The sequence below is a fragment of the Pleurodeles waltl genome, chromosome 11, assembly GCF_031143425.1.
Source record: "Pleurodeles waltl isolate 20211129_DDA chromosome 11, aPleWal1.hap1.20221129, whole genome shotgun sequence".
Taxonomy (NCBI): domain Eukaryota; kingdom Metazoa; phylum Chordata; class Amphibia; order Caudata; family Salamandridae; genus Pleurodeles; species Pleurodeles waltl.
The window spans coordinates 911,955,943-911,982,378 of record NC_090450.1 but is presented as its reverse complement, the minus strand read 5'-3'; the positions used below and the strand labels follow the sequence as shown (position 1 = coordinate 911,982,378).

Below are 26,436 nucleotides of genomic sequence, written 5' to 3'. Positions count from 1 at the left end.
AAGCATTATCCTGCAACAGTTGTGTTTGACTCTAAAGTCCCTCAAAATTAAAGTGCAGTACTCCTAAATTTCTTCACTAGGACTTTGCAATTCTGCCCAATTTGCTTCTTACATGGGAGCAAAATAATGAGGTATAGCGCCAAAAAAACAATTTAATTAGTCATGCAACACCATTTCAATTACTACACCAAGTTCTCTGTGACCCCAGTCTCACTATGTGCAGTTCCTCAAATTGCCGCATGTTTTCAGTCTACTATCTGGTGAATATCTCCTTTGTTGTCTACATTATAAACGTATTCTCTGATTAGCTCCGAAATGAAGTTGTTTACAGTTATATCAGTGTTGCATGCTTTCCCCCATTCTTGCAGCTGTCACTCTACAACTGTTACAACTCCCCCTCCCCTCCCACCCCAGCCCTCTGCATAAGTTGTGCATACACCTCCAGTCTAGAAGACATTTTTCTAGTGACACTTATCACTGGGGGGTGGGGGCAGTCTGCATTATATGTAATGTACTTTTACAGAATGATAGCTCATCTCGTTGTCATTTTCTGTCCCCTGGGAAAAGTTACATTGTACGTTTCGCACGCTGAGGGATTTGAGTGTTCACTGTAACATTAGTTGTGCCCGAAGACTTGTCTAAAGTGAAATGTTTCAGGTGCTCATCCGCCTGATGATAGGTTTACAGTTTACAGCAAAAGCAATTTTAGATCTTGGAAAAAAAAGGTGAAAAAGAGAACAAGAGTGTGATTGAAAGGAACATCAATGAAGTCACAGAAGTGCACTGGATCAAGAAACCTTACATGATTCTATTCCTACTGCACAGACCCAAGAAGGCTATTGAGACTATATATGTATGTGTAAATATACATATATATATATATGTGTGTGTGTGTGTGTATAGCTTCCCTAAGTCAATGAAACGGTCTATAAGTATGGTTTCTCTGGTGTAATCAAATATGGAGGTGTGCCTTGGGCATTTATATGTATAATCCCCAATTGTAACATGTCAAGTGTTTTTTAACAAATTACCATTGCCAATACTTAATTTGCCATCAACCTGTATATTTGCATTGTTTATTCAATACTGATTGTTCCCCACTAGGATTCTAATGAATAATACTCCTCTAATGAAATGCCCTTAGATTAACAACTAACTTTGAAAATCGATACAACATGAAAAGTCACAGTGTGGTGTGATTAATTTGACACGTGCGGTATTGTCACTGCAGTTGCAAGAGCACGCCACACCTTACTACTAAAAGCACACGTTTGTTTTGATTTGCGGTCACAGTTTAGTTGTTTTTATTTTTGGTTACAATAGAATAAAACATCTATCTAAATTCCATTTGTATTTAAGGATGTGAAGTACATTCAGACAAATGCACAGCCCAGTGAGGTGTTCTCTAGTCTTGAAAGGGAAATAGGATTTCCCTCCATCAGTAGAATGTGATTGTTTTACTGTCCCTTTCAATAACTTCGACCTGTTTCTATACTTTTGATTGTTTTATTTACATTTTCTTCTCTTTTTCTTTTCAGCCCACTTGGAGTAATCCTGCCCTAGACTATTTTTCAGGAATGTAAGGTTGTTTTGTTGCGTGCATGTGTGTTTTAGTGTCAATTCTACCAAAAAATTCTCTGCATGTATGTGTATAACAAAATTGTTGGGGGGAGAAATGTGTGCGTTACGCGGAAAACCTGTGTGCTACAGATAGGGCCACAAATATAAAAAATGTAAAAATGTGCTATACAGCTTAAGGAAGCGGAGATCTTCGCAGAGAATTCGGGCTCTTGCTGTATCAGGGAAGATCCTTTGTCTACAAAGAAGAGCGAAGGAGAATCCTGCCAAGTTTCCGTAGATATCTCTGTAAAATGTCATCGTTTCTAAAATGTACAATATCATTGCAATGCATGCCTTCAATTGTAAGTAGCCAAATCTCTGTATTGTATCATCCAACGTGCTACTTTATAGACCGCTATGTACAATATGCAATTCTATTTATAAGGTAATTAAAAACACTACAGATGTTAAAAATGTAAAATGTACGACTACAGTTGAAGATCTTCATCATTTCAGATTTATTTTATTTTTCTGGTCGTGCAAACAGTAACAGTTTTGCACTGTGATAATGTAAGTTACTTAAATGAAATGTAAAGCTGTAGACAGATGTCGGTGCAATATAAACTGTGTGATGCGTTCATTGGAAAGTCAGTTCTCACAAATGTGTGTTTCACCTAAGACAATTGTAAATATTATCAATTGTTAATTTTAGAGCTGACTATATAGAAGGCGTCACATGAATTTCATGGTTTCAGGAAAATAAAAATATTCAATATATATGCTTGGCTTTGTACCTTTCATTTAACAGTTTAAACACAATGGGTGAGCAAATTGCAAAACTGGAAATTATGCAGGAATGACAAAGAAGAATGTTGTTTAGGCTTTGGTGCACATGCAAAAAATACTTTTTCAATTGCAAATTAAGAAGTACGCCATGTTGCGTGGTCAACAAACATAAAGTGCGAGGGCTTGGCACACAGGATAAAGGGGGCGGTGGAGGGAGGGAGCAGGACAACCACAGGCACCTTACAATTCATTTAGATTATAAGACATCACACTATGCCTGTTTTTCGACACTTACATTGGTTGTTGGTCTGATACTGTGTATAGCTAAAGACCCCTTCCATCATTCATGTGTTCATTTAGGACACCTCACCGGGGTACTTCCGGAGCAGGCAAAAATATGTACAAATAAGATCATACATGATCACAAGATCACTCTGATAAGCAAGACAGATTCAAGCTACCTAAGAATAAAAGGTGATCTCTTGCAGCCCTGGTCAATACAGCCTGGAACAGTGCTTAATTTGTGCAGGTGGTGGCATTCATTTTTCGGGATCACAATTTACTTTTTTGTCATCATCAGTCTTTGACCCAGAGAAAGGCAGAAAAAGGAGAAAATAATAGTAGATAATAAAACAGTAACAAAGATTAAAAGCATAGGCTAAAAAAGAACCTATAAGAATGTGGTAGAGGCAGGCAGTGTAGGTTGGTGGAAGAGAGCACCATGATGTGGCATCAAAACTGGACAGCCTTAGTATTGAGCAACCACAGCGTTTGGCAGTGTCCCAGACAGACGCCTAAAAACTTTGGGCACTTATTTTTTTTTTTATAGAAATTAAACTCTGGACTGAAACAGACGACCTCCTGAATTAGCTATCACATGTATGTGCATAATGACATAACGTGGCTGCATGGGCCAAAGTGCTAGGATGGAAAATGGGGTCCCTTGCTACTGGTTGGGTGGTAAAATATAGCAAAAATCAGGGCTCACTGAGCCCTACTGCTACGTGCTGCACCTTTGATAGCTACCCCCCTGGAGATGGGCACAAGGCTTTTCATCATTGAGCTTGATTATACAGAGAATCTATACAAACTATACAGTTGACCAGTCATTAAAAATAATGTATGCATTCGGAATCTCCTTACTAAAAGCGTGAAAAAAGAAACTTTTGCTAATTAATTCCAACAAAAGTAGGATGGATGGTAATTTTAATAATACAATTGTTTTGGGTTCTCTCATTTGCATGATTGTGTTCAAATATAGACTATCTTCTGACAAGTTCGATGATATACAATAATTGTGTAATTAGAACTGTTGACATTGACTGTTCATTTTTTAAGTTATTCCCTATCGGAGTGAATCTTATAGCAATCACTAGTTTGGTCAGCCCATATCATGATTGAGAGGAAGGCCTTTGATTGAGTGTTTTAGATGACTTCAACCATTTTAAATATTCCCGCCACTGTCCGTGGAGGACGGACTACACCTCGTATGGTGATAATCTAAGAATGGACGATTGAAAAAAATGTCCTACAACCAAAGGCAGAGTGATCCTAAAGGTAATGTTTCACAGTTCTTATGATCACCTAAATAATTTATGAATTCCTACTGTGCCAGTGACAGCATAAGCCTTTATGTTTTTGCACTCTTTCTTCTTTGAACTATCACCACACTTTCTTGGATTTTATATGTTCACACATTGAAGGATATCAGATTACATCTATATAGCTAAAAATGTGTCTTGTATTTCACTTAAAAAATAACTAATTATAGTGAAAACCTATTCAGTTGGATTTCGACAAGGTAAATCTATTCTTAATTTGAATGTTTTGGATAGCCACAAGTTTCTTTTCCTTTTGACGGAGCCCTAATATTATAAGGTTTTCTGCCACTGTTTTCTATTGAGGTTGTTTCTTAGGTTATGCATTCTGTGACATGTAGCACTTTTCCTATTAGCGCTTATGAATTATACCCCTGTTATTAGGTCATAGGTCTTGAGGTTTTCTGAAGGTATGCCATCTCCTTGTTGTTTTTAGCACTTTTGGTTTGCCTTGTTATATACATTTGATTGACCCTCACAACCCAAATTCAGATCTTCTTTTCACTGCTTCAGTATATTCTTGAATTATGTGGTTTGGTTATGAACAATATGACTTTTATAACAGGTCAAGTGCCAATCAAGGTAAATCCTTCTGCACAATCCTATTAAGTTATTTCTCTTGTGTGAAGAATCTGGGGTACTTACTAATAGAAAACTACACATTGAAGCTTTCACTTTACTAATTGTCTTTCAAAACGTATTGTTCTTACCGATAGTTGCTCTTTATGCAGGCCTCGGATACTGGAATAGAGAATAGATTACTCTTTCATTTCCAGTAACCAGCTTCCAAATTGCGCCTTTGAGATGTATGTGTATTCTGCCTTATATAAACCTAAAGGAAATTGAGTCCCACATATTCTTTTATTATTAAAGATGATTTATGATTTGTATAATATAGCTTATGAAGTGTCATAGATGTTGTAAAGAAATGGCTCCCTTTTGCAGTTACCCCCCCACTTTTTGCCTGATACTGATGCTGACTTGACTGAGAAGTGTGCTGGGACCCTGCTAACCAGGCCCCAGCACCAGTGTTCTTTCACCTAAAATGTACCATTGTCTCCACAATTGGCACAACTCTGGCATCCAGGTAAGTCCCTTGTAACTGGTACCCCTGGTTCCAAGGGCCCTGATGCCAGGGAAGGTCTCTAAGGGCTGCAGCATGTCTTATGCCACCCTAGGGACCCCTCACTCAGCACAGACACACTGCTTGCCAGCTTGTGTGTGCTGGTGGGGAGAAAATGACTAAGTCGACATGGCACTCCCCTCAGGGTGCCATGCCATCCTCACACTGCCTGTGGCATAGGTAAGTCACCCCTCTAGTAGGCCTTACAGCCCTAAGGCAGGGTGCTCTATACCACAGGTGAGGGCATAGGTGCATGAGCACTATGCCCCTACAGTGTCTAAGCAAATCCTTAGACATTGTAAGTGCAGGGTAGCCATAAGAGTATATGGTCTGGGAGTCTGTCAAAAACGAACTCCACAGCTCCATAATGGCTACACTGAATACTGGGAAGTTTGGCACCAAACTTCTCAGAATAATAAACCCACACTGATGCCAGTGGTGGATTTATTAAAAAATGCACACAGAGGGCATCTTAGAGATATTTTACCCAATTGTTCAGTGCAGGACTGACTGGTCTGTGCCAGCCTGCTGCTGAGAGACGAGTTTCTGACCCCATGCGGTGAGAGCCTTTGTGCTCTCTGAGGACAGAAACAAAGCCTGCTCTCGGTGGAGGTGCTTCACACCTCCCCCCTGCAGGAACTGTAACACGTAGCAGTGAGCTTCAAAGGCTCAAGCTTTGTGTTACAATGCCCCAGGGCACTCCAGCTAGTGGAGTTGCCCGCCCCCTCCGGCCACGGCCCCACTTTTGGCGGCAAGGCCGGAGGAGATAATGAGAATAACAAGGAGGAGTCACTGCCCAGTCAGGACAGCCCCTAAGGTGTCCTGAGCTGAAGTGACTCTAACTTTTAGAAATCCTCCATCTTGCAGATGGAGGATTCCCCCAATAGGGATAGGAATGTGCCCCCCTCCCATTGGGAGGAGGCACAAAGAGGGTGTACCCACCCTCAGGGCTAGTAGCCATTGGCTACTAACCCCCCAGACCTAAACACGCCCTTAAATTTAGTATTTAAGGGCTCCCCTGAACCTAAGAATTTAGATTCCTGCAACTTACAGAAGAAGAGGACTGCTGAGCTGAAAAACCCCTGCAGAAGAAGAAAGAAGACACCAACTGCTTTGGCCCCAGTCCTACCGGCCTGTCTCCTGCCTTCCAAAGAAAACTGCTCCAGCGATGCTTTCCCCAGGACCAGCGACCTCTGAATCCTCAGAGGACTGCCCTGCTTCCAAGAGACCAAGAAACTCCTGAGAACAGCGGCCCTGTTCAACAAAGACTGCAACTTTGTATCCAGAGGAGCAGATTTAAAGACCCCTGCAATCCCCGCAAGAAGCATGAGACTTGCAACACTGCACCCGGCGACCCCGACTCGACTGGTGAAGAAACAACGCTACAGGGAGGACCCCCCAGGCGACTCCAAGACTGTGAGTAACCAAAGTTGTCCCCCCTGAGCCCCCACAGCGACGCCTGCAGAGGGAACCCCGAAGCCCCCCCTGACCGCGACTGCCTGACTCTAAAATCCCGACAGCTGGAAAAGACCCTGCACCCGCAGCCCCCAGCACCTGAAGGATCGGAACTCCAGTGCAGGAGTGACCCCCAGGAGGCCTTCTCCCTTGCCCAGGTGGTGGCTACCCCGAGGAGCCCCCCCCTTGCCTGCCTGCACCGCTGAAGAGACCCCTTGGACTCCCATTGAAACCTATTACAAACCCAACGCTTGTTTGCACACTGCACCCGGCCGCCCACGCGCTGCTGAGGGTGTACTTTTTGTGTGGACTTGTGTCCCCCCCGGTGCCCTACAAAACCCCCCTGGTCTGCCCTCCGAAGACGCGGGTACTTACCTGCTGGCAGACTGGAACCGGGGCACCCCCTTCTCCATTGAAGCCTATGTGTTTTGGGCACCACTTTGAAACTCTGCACATGACCGGCCCTGAGCTGCTGGTGTGGTGACTTTGGGGTTGCTCTGAACCCCCAACGGTGGGCTACCTTGGACCCCAATTTGAACCCCGTAGGTGGTTTACTTACCTGCAAGAACTAACATTACTTTACCTCCCCCAGGAACTGTTGAAAATTGCACTGTGTCCACTTTTGAAATAGCTATATGTGTTTTATGTAAAAAGTATATATGCTATTGTGATTATTCAAAGTTCCTAAAGTACTTACCTGCAATACCTTTCAAATGAGATATTACATGTAGAATTTGAACCTGTGGTTCTTAAAATAAACTAAGAAAATATATTTTTCTATAACAAAACCTATTGGCCTGGATTTGTCTCTGAGTGTGTGTTCCTCATTTATTGCCTGTGTGTATGTACAACAAATGCTTAACACTACTCCTTTGATAAGCCTACTGCTCGACCACACTACCACAAAATAGAGCATTAGTATTATCTCTTTTTGCCACTATCTTACCTCTAAGGGGAACCCTTGGACTCTGTGCATACTATTCCTTACTTTGAAATAGTGCATACAGAGCCAACTTCCTACAGATGTGTTATTTCTCTGTGTCATTTAACCCAATGTGACAGCATTAAAATAAGGATTCACAAAGTGCAACCACGTGGGTGAAGAAATATGCTTACAATTTGCATAACATTAGCATTTTTTGTGTAATTCTTAATTGACTGTCAAATGGCAGTGTAAATTGTGACAAGATGAATTCCTGTAAACCCTACCCCTACAACTCAGGATTGTCTGCAGAGTGTGAAAGCTGCTAAGAGAAAAGTAAGCGTGTAGTTACGAATTGATTTCATTTTGGCATCACTTGGAAATTGTTTTTGGGTGATCTGATCTTTTTGCCTTCACTCTCTGAAATAATGAGCCTGTTTGGTGCACTCTCTAATACTCATGCCACTACTTACACTTGCTGCTAGCAAGCAAGCACGTGTAATGAAAATAGGGAAGAAAGACCATGTCAGTGTTATGTTGATGGATGTTCGCATTGCTAATGCCACCTTCCTTTGTCCTCCCATTAGAACACCCATTTTCCTACCTCAAGCCCACACTTAAGATGGAGGAAGAAGGTAGCTTCATGGCAGATTTACAGTAGTAGCAAGTGCACTCTGCATCCAGAAAAATCTGTATAATGTCATTCTGCGATACGTAGAGGACACTTTTTGCACACTCTGCAATATATGTATGCACAAATATTTCTGAGCATCCAACCCCTTCATCCTCACAGACTTAAGTAAACACTATCCTTGGAGTAATACCATCATGTTACACATTAAGAATGCTGGCAGCAAGTGGAATGTGCAATAAAGTGAATAGTTACATTATGCAGCTGTAACTCTTTACCCTTGCTCCTTGGGTATCATCAGAAGATGGCATTGCACCTCTGTTTATAAAGGTCTGCCTGTCTGACCTGCAAAGTTGTACAAACAGAACTACCTACTGAAAAAGCAATTAGTCTTTAGTTGTGTGACAAGATTTTAATTAATCCTTCTGATGCTAGAATGTCTTTATTGGGGGTAAGGAACCACCATCTTATGTCTGTCAAATCAATAACCGCTTGGAATATTTCTTTTTAATTTTGAAGATGAAACAGGTGAACAAGTGCGACTCCTACCATTAGGGCGGAGGAGCGTCGCCCCCTACCAACAGCAACAGCTGCACAACTTTTACTATAAAACGATAATAAATTATGTTTATTATCGTTTTATAGTAAAAGGGGCGGGACCTTGGGGCTGCGACATGGAGGATGGGGAGTGCACAGCACCCCCCCTCAGTACGCATGTATGTTTGCCAAACACACATGTGCACTGGGCTCTCTCCAACCCAGTAACACAGGCACTGCATTGCTGGGTTGGAGACAGCAGGCAGAGACTTCCAGGCTGACACGGAGCACCCTGGCTGGGCGCTCCGTCCTATCCTAACGCTGCTTTCGTGCTGGCACCCACATGATAGCAGCATTAGGATTGGATGCAGGGCAGGCTGGGAGCCTGTTTGTGCAGTCGAGGAGAGGATGGGAGTGGCGAGGCGCGGCACAAAGAGGTATGTTTTTTTTGGGTTTTTTTTTCAGCGTGTCCCACCCTTCCCCCCAAATGCCATGCCCCACCCCTATTCCGTCCGGCGAGCCGCTCCTGCGGGTGAATACATTGTGAAAAATGAAATCGATCTCCATAGCTTCTTGGTACACAGAGAAATATGTCTCGCAAACAGATAAACGCTATTGATTCAGCTTTAGACATTAGCTCCTGTAAACACATTCTGTAAGGACAAGTGTTGAAGCATCACCTGGTTAGCTTAAAATATTTTTTCAGACCGAATGAACATAGGTAGACAGATAATGAATTGCCATCAATGGTATATATTCTTCACATTTTGTCAACTATTAACTATTTCTATGCAGAGCACAGAAGGGTAATCATTTGATTGAGTTGTTGAAGAAAAATGCACCTAATAGTAAAACGAAGACCGGTTTTAATTACCTGAGCAGGTTAAAATAGTTGTAATCATTCGTACCCTGAAAGGCTGGTCGGGTTGGCCTCATAGCAGGAGGCAAGCGATGCAGCCATCCTGGTGCACATGTAGATGCAGTCTGGAAGCTCGGATGGACCAACCGGACCAGCCTTATAAGACACGACCGAACCACAGGATGCAACTTTTTCATTGTGCTCAGTTAAATAAAACCCATCAAACCAAACTAAACACAAGGGACACTGACATCCATTTTCCTAGACTCAAGGTTCTCAGTCTTCCAATATTAACACACGGTATCAATAGATGGATCATCCTCTACAGGACCTAGACTATTCCGATACCCACCAAATTCACTCAACCTTGAAAAACCGTGGTCCTAAGTACCTACAGAGGGCGAAACACGTGTTGGCTGTCTGATATACTCGTCTTTTTCATTTGACTATTAGAGGCATTGTGCTTCAATGATTCAGAATCACATGAATACCTTTCTGGCCTTTGTACAAAAATTGTCAGTTGACAAAGTGTAAATAATATAAATCATTGATGATAACTCATTATATAATCTCTCTACCATTGTTCTGGTAATTAACAAATGTATGAAGTGTCACAATTTAAATACTTGAATCTTGGTGTTTGCATCCGCACACAACTTTGAAAAACAATCTTGGTGCAAAATAGCCTTACGCCTGCACTAGTGGGAATGCAATGTGACACCACCCCAAACATTAACATCTCATAAATGGGGCTATTACGAACGTGAATGGGGACCCTGGGCCCTACTATCAGTTAAAATATTTTTGATAAGTAACTTTAATGGAAGGGATAATTAAGAGATCGCCCCTGCCAACATTTCGTTTTTTACATTTGGCAATTCCACAACTTTGTACCCATAGGAAATGTGATTCTTTCTAGCTTTTATTTGTCCCAACCTTTGGTTGATTTTTAAGCAGCTGATATATTGCCAGGGTCTCAGTAAATCTGCCTTACTTGTAAATGATTTTGAGATAAGCAGTTAAGTTAACTGATTGAAGATAGGGTATCTTTCTAAGCCTAGAAAGAATAGTATACACTTAGGATTAGCTTCTTACTGGAACTCTAAGAAAAGATCTCTCTACCAGTTGCATATGTTTTTTTAGGGTGATCAACAAATAGCAGCATGAAGCATTTCAAATTGTGCAAGTTGAGATCAGATAATTTAACTCAGGAGTTCCCTTTTTATTGCACATCTTAAAAAGAAAGTCATACTATGAATGATAGGCTACTAGCTCCACAGAAAAACAAAAGTGCAGAACCTGAGAGCGTAGCTTTGCACTGGAAGCTTATGCAGCTCCTTGAGTGCTCTTGTTGTTGCCAAGTGGAATATTTCTTGGCATGTGCCTAAAGGGACATCAAGGGCTTTGCTAAACTACAGGAAAACATTATTTTAATGTTGTGGAAATTAATTATCTAGTATTGTTAAATAATGTGCAAGATAAATTATGAAAACAGGGCCATATTCACAAAGGCAAATGTACACATGTAGCTTTACTCATGTGTAAATGTACTACTGCACACTTTTTTTTTTATTACTCACCATTTCCCTGTGCAACTGTACTTCTAAGTGCAGACTTGGAGAAGTGTGGCACAATGGTTAGAGCTCAGACCCTGATGCAGAGATCTGGCCCAGAACCAGGGTTCAATTCCCGCCTCAGCGGGTCTTGGGCTCAATTCCCTTGGACCAGATAATTCTTGCCTAGGTGCCTAATCTAATTAATGCGTCCCACTCTGTAACTCTGGGCAATAGCTTGCTTAATCTCCACAACCATGCCTGGCTTCACCCTGGGGGTTGCCCAGGATTGGGCGCCTCACAGGGAAAAGCCAGGAGGGGTTCCACAGCGGTATGTGTACAGCACCTTGAGACCCTAACTGGTAAGTAGTGCGCTATACAAGTGCGAAGTTTACATTTTTACATTTACGTTTGACTTACATGTCAAAACGGGGTGGAGCTTGCCACACAAGGATTTACAACTGTAGAGTTACTACTAGTAGTAACGTTTTACACATAGGCAGAGGTCTCCCCCTCCAGGGCAGAGATCTCCCTATAGTAAAGTATAGGGAAAAATAATAAAGTTGAATAATTATGGAAAAAAACATAAAATTTGTCTGAAAACAAAAATGTAAATTAACTTAAAATAATTATTAACCTAGAGCTAAAAACATGTTACAGCACAATGACTCATTAAGTTAAATGTTTAATAAATATATCAATAAAATATATAATATATAATTAAATTTATAATTCTTATTTAAAATAATTTAAAAAACACCCTCTATAGCATGTTTGTTTAATTATTATATAGTAAAGTAAAATTATATAGTAAATTGAACTTACTGAGTTTTAGGTTTTGCATTGCATTTAAAGGTTTTATTTAATTATTTTTAAACATAAAATGAAATATTAATTTAATTAAACAAATTAATTTGAATATAACTTTAGCACAGTACATACATATACATATATATATATATATATATATATATATAGAGAGAGAGAGAGAGAGAGAGAGAGAGAGAGAGAGAGAATGTATAGATAGTGTGCATGAAATTTAAAATTATAAATAATCTATTTTATCTAACATTATTTCCTAAGGGGTGCTATTTTAAGTCCCTGCCTCCATTGTTTTCTATGAGAGTGTTTTGTAGTACCTGTGAGTGGCCATGTGTGATGCAGGGCTTACTCGAAGACTGGGCTACAAATGTTTTAGATCTTTTTTGGCTGTAGTAATTTTAAAACTGCAGTTTGCGAATTGCAATGATATTACTCTTTTGTGGGTGGGTGTTTGTAGTTGCCTGTCCCTCCCTAATAGTCTTCCATTTAGAAGTAAGTGTTCCCTATTTTCCAGCCATTTACCCAGGTTTGTACCACATTTACTAATAAAGCGTATACCTACGTGTGCAGGGAACTCCACATTGAACAGATAGAGTTGGAGTTCTCCGAAAATATGTTTGTGAATAGCATTCTTAACAATAAAACAGTCCTTTTTATTTACAATATAAATGAGTACGTATTGTGCAGTACATGTGCAAATCAATCATTCGTTTTAAACAGTGGAAGGGAAAGGTATGGTCTGTAGTAATGTTCTAAATCTTCGCTACACGTTTTGTAATCCATTGTTGGAATCGCATATGGCAAGAATATCCAAATCTATTCCAGGGCTTAAAGTAAACTGCAGTGTTGCAGAAGTCTTAAGATCCCCAGGTGCATGCTTGATGAGCTAATAAATTCCATAGTTTGTTTTGTGCCTTCTTGGACTTGCAGCCGCATTTAACACCTTAGAGAATCACAACTACAGTACCAGAATGCACATTTTAAGAAGCATTGGACAATATATTCGTCTTTAATGCGTGGAAATTCACAAGCAGCATTTGTGGATGCCTTTGGTGGCATATTAAAGTTGTATTGTCTTTGCCAATGCTTGTATGTTATTGTGCGTTAAGCACTCCAGTAGATAAAATGTGAAATTTGTCTAAAACATTTTTTTTTAAAAAGCTTCCTGCAGTGGAAAACACAGGGCAAAGGATTGTTTTCTGCATATGATCGGTGTACTCCATAAAGAATTGAATGTGCGAAATTTCCGTATTTAATACAGTTATTACATAAACCCTTCCTGCGTTGCAAATAAGCTCTACATGTGAGGCAGAATGAAATACGCCAAGGGCATTTGCACGCGATGAGCAAGAAATACTCCCTGCGTAAAGCCAAAATCATCTTTTTGCATATTGGTAAGAGTTCTTGAGAGTTGAACGGCACCGATATAGCTACTCATTCACGAACCTGGGACGACTGAGAGCTCAGTTAGCTGGTTTTGAGCTTCCTAATTACACTGCCTCCGAATTTCCTTTTTTGGGTCCCACTGAGATAGGATCTTACACAAAACTGCCGCCTGTCACCTGCAGCGCTGAAAATCATACTAAGTGCAAAATCGATGTAAAAAAAAATCTAAGCGGATAAATGAAATCCTTTTAAAGGCCCAATTATACAGGCACATTACAGTAAATTCAATCCGACGGTAAGCAGTGCTTTTTGTTTACAAATTCCATTCACTTTCCATCTCATCCTCTAACTATCGGTGAAATCGCAGGGTAGATCCCTTGCTTCGCCCACAAGGCCCTTGGTTGTTATCCAGAGCTTTGTAATGCACTTGGGGCCTGATTTCTGAAAAGTTAGCGCCGCCTTCACGTCATTTTTTGACACGAAAGCGGCGCAAACTTACAAAATATAGGGCCTGATTTATGAAAAGATTGTGCCACCTTTGCCTAATTTTTTGACGCAAAAGCGGTGCAAATTGACAAAGTACAATTATATTTTGTAAATTTGTACCGCTTTTATGTAAAAAAATGACGCAAAGGTGGCGCAAACTTTTCACAAATCAGGTTCTCAATATTTTGTAAGTTTTTGCCGCTTTTGCGTCAAAAAATGCCACAAAGGCAGCGCTAAGTTTTGGTAAATCCTGCCCTTGGAGCACTAAGTAGAGTGAAAGCACCGTCCCTATCGCCCTCATTACTTTCTGTTCCTGCATCGCCCCAAAAAAGGGGAAGCAAAAGGCTTGTATGGAACAGTGCATGGTTATCCCTATTTGACGTCCATAAATCAAAGTGTTTTTAGATATGTTCAACCCCTACAGTAGAATCGGCTCATATACTGTGGAGATGTGAGCAAAGATTTCAGTGAGAGCGGAATTTATGATGATGTTCTTATCCCACTTGACCCACAACAATTCTTCAAAAGATAGGAGGTTCAGCGGCTAAACTGATGTCCTTGGAAGATGTGGACCTGGGTTCTAATCCCCTCAGTAGCACTGGTTCTGGGCAAGTTATTTAATCTCTTCAAATTGTAAATCTGTGACCTTATATAAATATTGTGGAGGTGCGTACTCTTTCCATGCCCCTGATCACACGTACCGCATGTTGTTATGTACAGAGATTCTGTTTCTTCCTTTCTCCTTTGAAGTGTTTCCGATAGACCCTCGTTGCTATGTAGAGTCTCTGGTACTGCCCTGTTATATACAGCTTTTCTGGTACCACCTTGTTGCCATGTACATAATTTCGTATGCCACCATGTTGCTATGTATAGTTTTGATGCAGCACTACTGCTATGAATAGCGTTTCTGGCACTGCCTTGTTGCTTTGACATCGTTACTGATACTCCCTTGTTGCTACTAACAATTTTTGGCACTGCGTTGTTGCTAGGTACATCGAGGCTGGTGCTGCCTGGTTGCTATGTATAGAATTTCAGGTACCACATTGTTGCATTGTATAGAGCTTTCGGTGCAGCATTGTCGCTATCTGTGTAGTTTTTGGTACTACCTTGTTGCTATGTACCAGGCGTCTAGTACTGCCTTGCTGCCATGCAGAGTTTCTGGTACCAAATTCTTGCTATGTATAGAGCTTCCTGTGCACTATTTTTGCTATGTATAAGATTTCTGACACACCTTGATGGCATGCACTGTGTTTCTGTTTCTGACTTGTTACTGTGTATAGAATTTCTGGTACCACCATGTTGCTAGTATAGTGTTTCTGTGTTTTCCTTGTTGCATTTTATAACATTTCTAGTAACACCTTACCGCTACACTCAGAGGTTCTGGTACTGCCTGAGTGCTATGCATAGCATTTCTGTTGGATACTTCTACCTGTAAATTCCTCACCTGTAGAACAACCCCAGGTCTTAGACTGGGCCCAGAAACTTCAAAGCTCTTCCGTCGCCAGTAGAGGGCACTGCCTTTGACCGATGCCGGAAGTGATGTGAGATAACAACCCCAAAGCTGTTTACCACCCTCCCGGGCATACATCGGTTTCCTTTTTTCCACACCTTTGATGCTGGATCCAGAGCTCACTCTCTTCTGAGAGTTGTGAGTTTTTTCTCACACAAAGGATTTTTTCTTTGCAGTGCCATTTCTCCACCCAGGCATTTGAGCTTCAAACCTTTAAGAACCTGTGAGGGACAGACGTCCATAACCAACCTCCATGCTATTTGCCTTTGGTGCTTGGGTTCTGACCATGATTCTCATTGCTGTGAGTTCTGTCTCAGTATGAACCCGAAGGCCATCAATGAGGGCAAGACCAAGCTTTTTTATGGCTAGAGCCCAGGAAGACAGGAGTCAATGTCATCTAACTCGACCCGGCACAAGGTCACCTTTCTCTCCCAAGATCAGAAGGATGAAACATAAACTCAAGATGTGCTCTGGGAAAAGTAAGTCTCCTAGACGGCCCCAGACTCCCACAGGATTTTTTTCCTCAGAGCTGGAGTCAGTTTCCTTGGAGCCAGACAAACCCTCTACTGGCAACTCCATGTCAGTTCTGCAACTGGACCCATCTTTGAGTTTCTCTTGCTGACGCCAAAACCTGTTGAGCCGACTCCACCGGCGAGGTTCCATTTTTACTTGATCTGTCAGCACCAGTACCTCACTTACCAGATGACCCATTACCATCAACAACTCTGCCTGCGTTTCCGATCCCAAACAAAGATCTGGCAGCCTTCCTGAATGTCATGTTCAGTATATAAGCCAGGAATCAACCGGGCCCAAGTTAATGCCCATGACAACATACTACATTTGCTGAGTTATCCTGACGCTGACCTATGCCTTCATCCCTGTGGATAACTATGCACTCCTACCATTGACATCATAGTCAACACCACTCCAAGAGCTAACGATGCCACCTCCACTGGAGCGCAGTGTACCGCCACTTCCTCCTCCACCACCTGCAGAGTGGCAGCTACACAGAACCAGGAGGGAGGTTCAAAGATTACAGGGAAAGGATGCACCAATTATTTGATTCAGACTCTGATTCCACACATTTATATAAGGAAGACACGACTGATAACCCCTTTGACATTCTACTTCCTTCGGTTGATGTCAAAGCAAATATGCTAACAGGTCATTATCCCTTCCCAACTAGACTCTGAACCATTATTGCCTTTTAATGAGGCCCTGCTTGATCCCATTCATCACAGCTTGGGAGAAGCCATCTTCTGCCCCGGTAACCAATAGACTGGTAGCCAGGCTCTACCACCCTGCTCTGGGTGTTCACTTTTTTCTCCCTCCTCACCCATCAAAAGAGAGCCTTGTCATTCAGGCATCATGTTCCTCGGGCTAGTAGCAAGTAATGTTTCCCACTACCCTGACAGGTAGGGAATCCAAGCGGTTAGAAGTCTTGGAAAAGAAGGGCTTCATCGCCTGCAGTATATCCTTGACATTGCTGAATGCAAACTGACCATTGGCGTGGTAAGTCCATTGCTTGTTAGGAATGACACAGATGTTTGTGATGGTTAGAATGCTGCTGGACATATCATAAAATGAGGTCTTGATATGGCAGACTCAGTTGTTCATCCCTTGGGCACATCATCCAGCATACCTGGCCCAGGCTTCTTGGTGATGTGCAGGCCAACTTGATGGATCTTACGTTCAATGTAACAAAGTTGTTCAGAGAGAAAGCAGATGCAGCACTTGACTGCACTAATGATGGAACATTCAAAAGGATTAAAGCTAGTAAAGCTTCAGGGTGCTGTAAAGGCCTCCAATAAAACCATCTCAAGGAGACTACCATCAGTTCTGCAATTTTTGGGACTTTGCCAAATGGTTTTCCTTTCAGCAGCAGTAATGCTTTCAGTCGCAAGAACAACCTCCCAAAACCCAATTTTCTGCCAATTCAAGGGCAGAGACAAATGTGTGGATGTGGATCCCTCCAGAAAGCCTCCTTCTCCTCTTCCTCACTTGTCCTTCTTGGGAAGCAGTCCTAGTTCCTTCCCCTACACACATCCAGTGCCAGGTGAGTGGAATGAAAGAGTGTCCTCCTCTCTGCCAGCCTAGAAGGCCCTTACTTTAAACAAGTGGGTCCACCCAGGCTCCCCCCATCCTTCTCACCATCCAGCTCCCCTCTCGACTGCTTGGTCATTCTGCAACAAGAAGTGGTAGCACTCCTACTGAAAGGAGCAGTGGAGTTAGCACCAGAACAGGAAAAGGGTCAAGGATGTTACACATGGAATTTCTTGATGCCCAAGAAGGACTGCATTCTGCATCCTAGACTTCGGAAAACTGAACTTCTTCCTCAAAAAGGAAAAGGTCAATTGCTGACTCAAGTTAAAGTACTACTGCCGTTGAAACTTGAAGACTAGATAGTGTCATTCGACCTGCAGGATGCGTACTTCCACATCCCTACCCTGCAGTACCCCTAGAAGTACTTGCAATTTGTGATGGGTTCTACACACTACCAATTTACAGTACTTCCCTTTGGCTTAATATCATTAATGGCAGTGGTTGCCGCCAATGTCAGAAGGTTGGGCATCCCCATTTTCTGTACCTGGGCACTTGGCTAATAAAAGCACCATCAGCAGTCAACAGTATCTTCACTATTCATCCTAGGTTTTTCCCTCAATGAGCTCAAATCTCACCTGTAAACCTCCCAGTGACTCCAATTCATGGTGTCATCACGGACACCGCCCTTCTTCATGCATCAGAGCATCGCTGACATCCAGGAAATGGTCCGATCCTTTCAGCAAGGCAAGCTATTCCCACTCTGGAGAGCCCTAAAATGACTAGTTCTGCCAGCTTCCTGCAATCTCCTAGTCATGCATGCATGAGGGCCATGCAATGATGCCTCCGGAGGCAGTGCCTACAGCATTGGGGAGACGTTTCAGACTCCATCGTAATCTTCCCCAGTGCTGTGGCGGAAGTGGATTGGTTGAAGTGAACCTGAGCTTGGTGCTAGCCTTCACTCCTCCGACCATGACTACGGTATTGATAGATGCCTCTACCCTAGGGTGGAGAGCCATTCTGTATGATTTGGAGATCACAGGCCTCTGAGAGAGCAGGACTTTCGCATCAACCTCTTGGAACTGCTAGTAATTCACCTGGTGCTCAAGGCCTTCCTCGTTGCATCCGAGGTCGGTCTGCCCAGATCTTGACAAAAAACACAACAGCGATGTGGTACATCGATAACCGGAAGTGAAAGTAGACAGTCTGTCCACTCACCTTGATGGCTTGGAAAAAAAATGATGGAAAGTGATGCCCTTTCTCCAGGGTGAGCACTATATGGCTTTGGGGACGTCATCTGATGCCACTTATGGCATCCGCTGAAGCCAGTACCCCCTACCGATGACACAAGAGCTTTGAAGTTTCCGGATCCGGCCTGATAGCAGGGGTTGTTCTACAGGTGAGGAATCTGCAGTTAAATAGAGTATCCACCAAAAAGATGGTTAGCTCAGGTAACTGTTTCTTCTGGTAGCATCTTGTTGCTGTGTACAGAAATCCTGGTTACTGGCTTGTTGCTGCATACAGCGATTTTTGGAATATCTTGTTGGTACTGCAGATGTTCTGGTTTTCTTAGCTTGAGGAGGCGAACAAACCTAATATGTCCAATATTCAAGGCTGTACGGTGTGACCGGGCAAGCCCTGGCCTTTCGGGAACCTAAGCACTATTGTTTCCACTGAATAAGAGATCCAACACATGGGGTACTGCTTAAGATTTGAAAAATTGTCAAGATCAGACCTTTATAGCAAGGCTTTGCCAAGTAGTCCGGCTCTAAAGCTGTGTAGTATATATGACTTCCTTTGTTTACGTTGTGTCCTAAACTCATGCCGTGTTACATATCAAGATCTGTCCCTTCACCCCAGATCACACTTTACTCCCTCGTTGCTGTTCCAATGCGCCGTCAAGCGCTTTGATGCCTCTCCTGTGTGTGTGGTGTGCGCTGCATCCAGGAGCAGTAGAAAGTATGACTGCCTTGCCATTATTGTCGGTGGGGGCATGCCAGGTATGGCCTTCCGGTGCATGCATGTAGTCTGGTCCAAGGCGAGGGTGCCAAGACAGGGAGGAGGGCAGTTTTTAGGTAGACAGGGAAAGCAAAACTGTGAGCTTTTCCTCTGAGAGGAGGCCTCTCCGGGTGGTATGGACTTGAGTGGTGTGATTGCGTAGGAAGGACAGCATGCCCTTCACCCGGCATGTTTTTTTACTTTTAGCTTGCAGGCTGAAGGTACAACAGCAGTGGCCTGCAGGACAGCCTTTGTCGAGCTGCCTGGCTGGATCCGAACCGCTGCTAAAATTACAGCTCTCAAATCCCCTGGCAGCAGCCTATCTGGCCAGGGAAGAACAGGTGATGCCAGGCCAGCGGCTTCCAGTCCAGCTGCCGGCCTGACATCATAGGCCTATTATTCACAGTGTGAAGTTTTCATGCGTGCGGGAGCCTTGCAACAAAGAACAGACTGTAAGCACGTGAATTAGCACATCAGTCTCAGTGCGGTGAGCGGGACAGCCAATCCGAGTCCAGGTTTAGGATTTAGCCGGGTTGTCAGGGGCAAGACATTCAAAGCACCGGCAATGAGGGCAGAAGTGGGATGAGGGGGGTGACGGTGCTGGCAAACTGACGGAGGGGTGGATGGATGGATGCACAACACTTACACAAGGCAGTACAGTTATACATATGTTTAGGTAGTGCTGCGTTTTTGGACTCGGAGCCAGTCAGTCACGAGTGTCCCATGAGCTACACATATGCCCTTACCTCCCATAATATCTAGTCAAGAACGCTTACGGTTGTGCAAAATTTGCAAAACTGGCTTTTGCGAACATCCTGAGGTTTTCTTTCAAGATTTTGCAGCTTGGGAATTTATTTTTAAATGGATACAATTCTACACAAACCAAGGTTTTGTGTGAGAAAAAGCTGACAAAACGTTGTTGTTTGGGGAGAATTCTCTGGCAGAAAACCATTACTGAAGAAACATATCTTCTGAGCAAACTTATTTTTGCATGGCGTTTTACCTATAAGGTAAGTTTACAAATATTTTAAAGTGGTAACGGATGCCGTGTTTCACAAAACGTCTTTGGCAATAGTACATTCCCCTGATTATGTTGGCCCTGCTTCACAATGGTATTTACAGGGGCGGAGGAGGGTCGCTCTCCTGCCAGCAGCAGAAGCTGCAACGCTTTCAATAAACCAGGTTTATAAACTCGGTTTATTATCCCTTCGTGGTGGAAGGGGCAGAGTCACGGGGGTGACAAGCACCGAGGGGAGTGCACTGTGCAGTCCCCCCAGAGCGCATGAGTGTTTGGCCGTCTCAAGCCGGCCAAACACACATGTGCTGTAGGCTCTCCAGAGAGAGCCTGTACAAGCTCCCAGTCTGCCTGGGAGCACCCAGCCAGGGCGCTCCCAGCCAATCCTGACGCTGATTGGCCGCACGCAGGCTGGGAACCTGTGCCTACAGCGTCAGTGAGATGGAGGAGCGGACCACGTGGCGAGGAGCGAGGTAAGTTTTTATTTATTTATTTATTTTCGTATATTAATTTTTAGAACCGCTCCCCCCATCCCAGTCCTCGTTAGCAAAATGAACCACAACTGGCTATTTATGCACATAAGTTCATCTTGGAAGTGCAAATAAAGTCATTTGTAAGGGCAAAATATAATTCTTGATTTACAGAATCATGAATGGTGAGAATTTACTCTTGGCACTTAGCTTTGCTTTCAAGGTAATTCTACTGATATAGTGGGATTTCCATTTGAGCAGTGTTAAAACTGCAGGGATGCATAGGTGGGCTTTTTGGGGTGTGCCGACCTGCAAAAGCTGGTGATCACCCACAAACTCACAAGTTTGTGGGCATACACCAAACATTCCAAGTACCTTCCCTAATCTCCAAACTCTGATAAATGTACTCCTGGCAAACGCAGGAGTAAATGTGTTTTCCAGGTGATAATGAGGAGGCAAATCGCCAAAATTCTTGACTTTCTAGAAGATAGTATTATGTACTTGTGGATTTTTTTTTACACAAAGAAACAAAAAGTGTATAAGTTCAAATACATGTTGAGCCACATTTAATATTCAGAAATGCATATCTTTTACATTTACGTAAGTGGAAATAGTAACGTCTGAGTAACCCTCATTCTGCATTAAAGCAGATTCTCAGGATAGTGTACTGGATTGTATTAGCATTTGTATAGTGCCTCCTACCAAAGACGATACCTTAAAGCGCTTTCAAAAGGATGAGCAGGAGTCTACTCTGTTGCGATTGGTTGTCAGAGAGTGTGTTTACAATGTGACTTTTGTGAAAGAGAGTATGTCACTAAGTCTTTGTAATTTCCTTAAAAAGTCAAAGTTTTACAAGACAGAGCTAATTTTTTACTTTTCCAGACAAGTTGTGTGAATTGGGTCCTAATAAGGGCTGTATAAATTATGTTGAAGGAATCTGTTGAAGCAGTATAGTAATTACACATATAAAGTGGAGTGATGAAATTACTGGAAAAACTTTTTCCACTTTTAAGCCTGTAACAAAGGTGAAAGTAATATTAACTATTATTTTTCCCTCTCTGAAGTTCTTGGAAGCTTATTATAGTTAAAATTTCTTCTCCCCACAAATCTGTCCAGACGAACAGCCACATTCCAAGGTGGAACTTTCCGTCTGGGGCATGCTGTTAGCAGTGTTTGTACCCACCTTGTGAGTGATCCGCCAAGAATTGGCACAGTGGAGTGTTTAGACATGAAGGGTATGTGGCTGATGAGCTCTGTGCACATTAAGGGACGTGATGCTGACGTCTGCTCTTTTAACGTCAAAATAGAGCGCAATTCTCGCTGTTTGATGGGTCTGTATCTCTTAGCTAAATGGCACGATCACCAAGCCAATTTATTTTTAAACGCCTCTGCCAGTCTCGTTTGCGGGTGAAAAAGCCATTTTATTTCAGGTATTGTACCTCAGCACTTGGATATCATCACCGGATCTGAGTGTGCTATTGACAGGTTGACATGCGCTATAGACAGGTTGACATGCAGGGTCAGTGCAAGAATTTTCAAATATAGGGCCATATGTACGAACACATTTTCCCATAGACACAGAATGGGCAAAACTGCTTGCTACATCTGGCCCATAGTGAGTACTGACTCGTAGAGCATGATGCTGTTTTGATGTCGCTTTTCTGACACATCTTGCTATTAAGCCCTCTTTGAGACCGTCAAACACTGCAACAATCGTTCCCAGAACCCTCAGTCCTTACTTCTGTCAACAGATGCAACACCATCAACCTCATCTTCACCAAGAAGATCGAACAAATCAGATCCAACATCATTACCAGTACCACTTCCACGTCCCCCTTTACTTTCAACCCTCCCCAATCACCTCACCACCAAATGGGCCTCTTTCAACGAAGTCGTGAACACAAATCTCACATATGTTGAAATCTCTCAATGCAGCCTCCTATGAAGATGGCACCATTCCTTCTTCCATCAAATAATTGCTTCAAAGAGAGGCCCTTACGCCCCTTCTCCATTTTGTCAATGCCCCCCAACCATGGAACATCCCAAGACACCATTGAGATAGGTCAGATGCTTCACCTGCTAAGGAAACCATCCAATGACTCAGATAAACTCAACAACTTTTGCCCCTGTACTCACCTTCCATTGATAGGGAAAATCATTGAAAAAGCAGTCGCCACGAATCTACAGGAGAACATCAAAAAGAATAATCTTACACAGGACTGGCAATCAGACTTCAGACCACACTGTAGCACTGAGACAGCCACACTCCAAGCAGTCAACACCCTCCTCCTCAAGGACAGGAGCAACCTCTGCCACCTTGTGCTGTCTGATCTCTCTGTGGCCTTCTACACAGTCAACCATCCATCTCTGATGAACTCCCTGGAAACATACACGGGATTTTCAGGCACTATTTTGAGATGGTTGATAACCTACCTTACCAAATGAATCTAGCTCATACCAACAGGTCCCACAAGGTCAAGGACACATCAGTTTCCGTTGGTGTACGTTGTCATCGTCTTTCACTTGTATATGGAAACCCGCAGATCCATTTGTGCATACAGCAGCATCAATATCCATCAATCTGCATGTGATACCCAACTCTACCTAAAAGTATCCTCAACCAATGACATATAGAGACTACCATCAACTCATCCAATCCTGGATGTCAGTTAACTTCCTGAAACTAAATGCTACGAACACTGAATTCTTCATGTTTGTGATCAGCACCAGCCCACTTCAGTTTTAAGCCTGGATCTCAAACTTAAACCCATCAGGTTTTGCATCCCAATTGACGGACCAGGCAAAATCTCTGGGATTTACCCGCAACAAAGATCTCTCATTCAAGCAAAAACATCACCATGAAAAGCCATACACCTTGGTTCCATCTCTTCCTCTTTAGAAAGGGAAACTGTTTTACCCAGACAATGTCTTCAGAGCATCTCCTATCTGGGTCGAGGGAACGCACTGCTCAGTGATCTCCCTGACACCACCATAGCACTCACAACGTGTATCCTACACAGAGTGGCATGGCTCATCAAGGGCTCAGAGAATCTGAACACACCATCTGCATGTTAAAGACATAGGGGGTCATTCTGACCTCGGCGGTAAAAGGCGCTTACCGCCGGTCAGAAGACCGCCATAACACGGCCGCGGGAAACCGCCACGGTCATTCTGACCCGCAACAGGCAAACCGCCAAAAACCCGACATCCACAAAAGTCCGCCACACCAACGGCCAGCGAAAAACTGGTGATGACCAAACCTCCACCGTCACGCCAACAGAAATACGCCCATTCCATTCCGACCCACGAATCCACGCGGCGGTCTTTCAACTGCGGTATTCCATTGGCGGTACACACAGCCGCGGTCAAAATACACACACAGCTCCAAAACACTGCCACATTGGACATTTTGAAATACACACACCTGAGACACATACAAACACCACTCCCACACACCCAACACAATATAAAACACACACCCACATCACCCACAAACCCCTACGACCACAATTTATTGACTAAGGCCAGAGAGAGACACCACCAGCTAGTACAGAGCATTCACAGGCACATTACACCATCACTCACACAACATCCACGCACAAAACACCACACACCACCACACTCACCACACTCATCACCACAAACACCACCCCACACCTCATCCACACCACCCCATGGCACCCCAAAGACACCCCAGGTTTTCAGACGCTGAACTCAGGGTCATGGTGGAGGAAATAGTTCGGGTAGAGCCCCAGCTCTTCGGGACACAGGTGCAGCACACCACCATTGCCAGGAAGATGGAGCTATGGCAAAGAATAGTGGACCGGGTCAACGCTGTGGGTCAGCATCCACGAAATCGGGACGACATCAGGAAGCGGTGGAACGACCTACGGGGGAAGGTGCGTTCCATGGTATCCAGACACAACATCGCGGTGCACAAGACTGGCGGCGGACCCCCAGAATTTACAACATGGGAGGAACAGGTCTTGGCGATCCTGCATCCTGAGGGCCTCGCAGGAGTAGGCGGAGGAATGGACTCTGGTAAGTCTAATCTCAACTACTTCATCCCCCCCCACCCACCGGCATGCCAAATCATACCCCCACCCCCATCACACATCCTCCTTGCTAATGTCTCACCATCACAACCCACCCATCCCAACACCAAGCCCTGCATGCGACCACAAACCATGGACACCCATCACCTAAGCATGCCCACTGCACATACCCATCCCCCCCAAACCACCGTCACAACAGCCCCCACAAGGGAATGCCAGCACTGGGGTACATGGGCACCCACCCATTGCACGCTATGGCACACACAGAAGCAATAACCATACTCTTATACCCCTGCAGGACCCGAACGCCACGAAACCGCCCAGGAGGGTCCAGAAATGTCCATTCCACCCCCAGAAGAGGCCCACAGTAATGACAGCAGCTCTGTCTCCCTGGACCCAGATGACCAGCCCGGCCCATCGGGGACCTCAGGACAGTCGGTTCCCCTCAGACAGCCACAGGCCACAGCAGACCTACCCCCCTCTGGGAACACCAGCACAGCACCCACCCAGCGGGCCCATGCCTCTGTCTCCAGGACACGTCAATCAGCGGTGTGTCCACCACTACAGGGCACCCAGGTTAACCCACCACCCCAACAACAACAGGGACCTTGGGGCAGTGGTAGTGGGCACACGGTCCAGGGGACAGAGGCCCAGGGAAACAGGGGAACTGGGAGGGCTACTGTGCGACAGGGGGGGGGACAGGCCCAGGGAACCCACTCTCCACGAGGCCCTATCCTCCATCATGGGAGCATACCACCACTCCCAGGAGACGATGGCGACGGTTCTGGCCAGGTTCCAGGAGATCCAGGTACTGCAGGAGGAACAGTTTATGGGGTTCAGGGAAGAACTCAGAAACATCAGTTCCGCAATGGGCACCATCGTTGTGGCTCTCAATCAGATTGTCAGCACATTGCGGGACCATGTGGCACCACAAAGGGCCCCTGTCACTAGCATGGACCAAGAACAGGCTACCACCTCCGCCGGCGCTAGTGGACAGGAGGCCCTGACACAAGAACAACAGGCCACCAGAACCCCACCCCCTGCAGAAGGAGAACCACCCCGCAAGTGGGGCCTGAGATCTAGGACGAAGACAGAGTAGGATGCCAAGACCCCCGCCAGGAAAGGATACCCCCTGATTGTCATCCCACTGTCCCACATTGTCACCCTGTCCAACCTTAAACTGCCCCTGCTCCACCTTCCACAGGCATATGGACAATGCACCTGTGAGACTGAAAATCTGGACTCTGCCATGGACATTCCTCCACCATCACCGAATTGCAACCATTACCCAAAATTGAGCACTTTAATAAACACACTTATTGCACAAAAATAACCTGTATTTTTGAACAAATGTATTACACAGAACCGTGCCAAAATGTCCAGTTACATTGTGATGACAACATACCACTGTCACACAGCTGTAGTCCATGGGGAAACAAAGCAGATGTCACGGAGTGGGGCCCACATCTCTGAAATTGGCAGGGAAAGTCACAACTCAGTTAACATACACTGGGGGGAAACTCAGACAGTAGAGAGGCAGGAGACTTTAAGAAAATGTAAAATGCCGGTGTTGATTCTTATCTGTATGTCATTGAAAATACTGCTGTATTACTGTGTCCCTGTTGTCTGT

General features: G+C 44.0%; 1 protein-coding gene across 2 annotated transcripts in view; it reads left to right on the top strand.

The window, feature by feature from the left end:
• The window catches only part of ATP2A2 (ATPase sarcoplasmic/endoplasmic reticulum Ca2+ transporting 2), a 263,413-nt gene extending 261,076 nt beyond the window's left edge, over nt 1-2,337 (top strand). For both annotated transcript variants that reach the window (XR_011199488.1, XM_069214880.1), the window contains exon 21: nt 1,539-2,337. Coding sequence is in view for 1 of the 2 variants with exons in the window: in XM_069214880.1 (XP_069070981.1) it covers nt 1,539-1,552 (14 nt within the window). In the remaining variant the exon portion in view is untranslated. The remainder of the gene's footprint in view (nt 1-1,538) is intronic.
• Nucleotides 2,338-26,436: the final 24,099 nt, after the last annotated feature.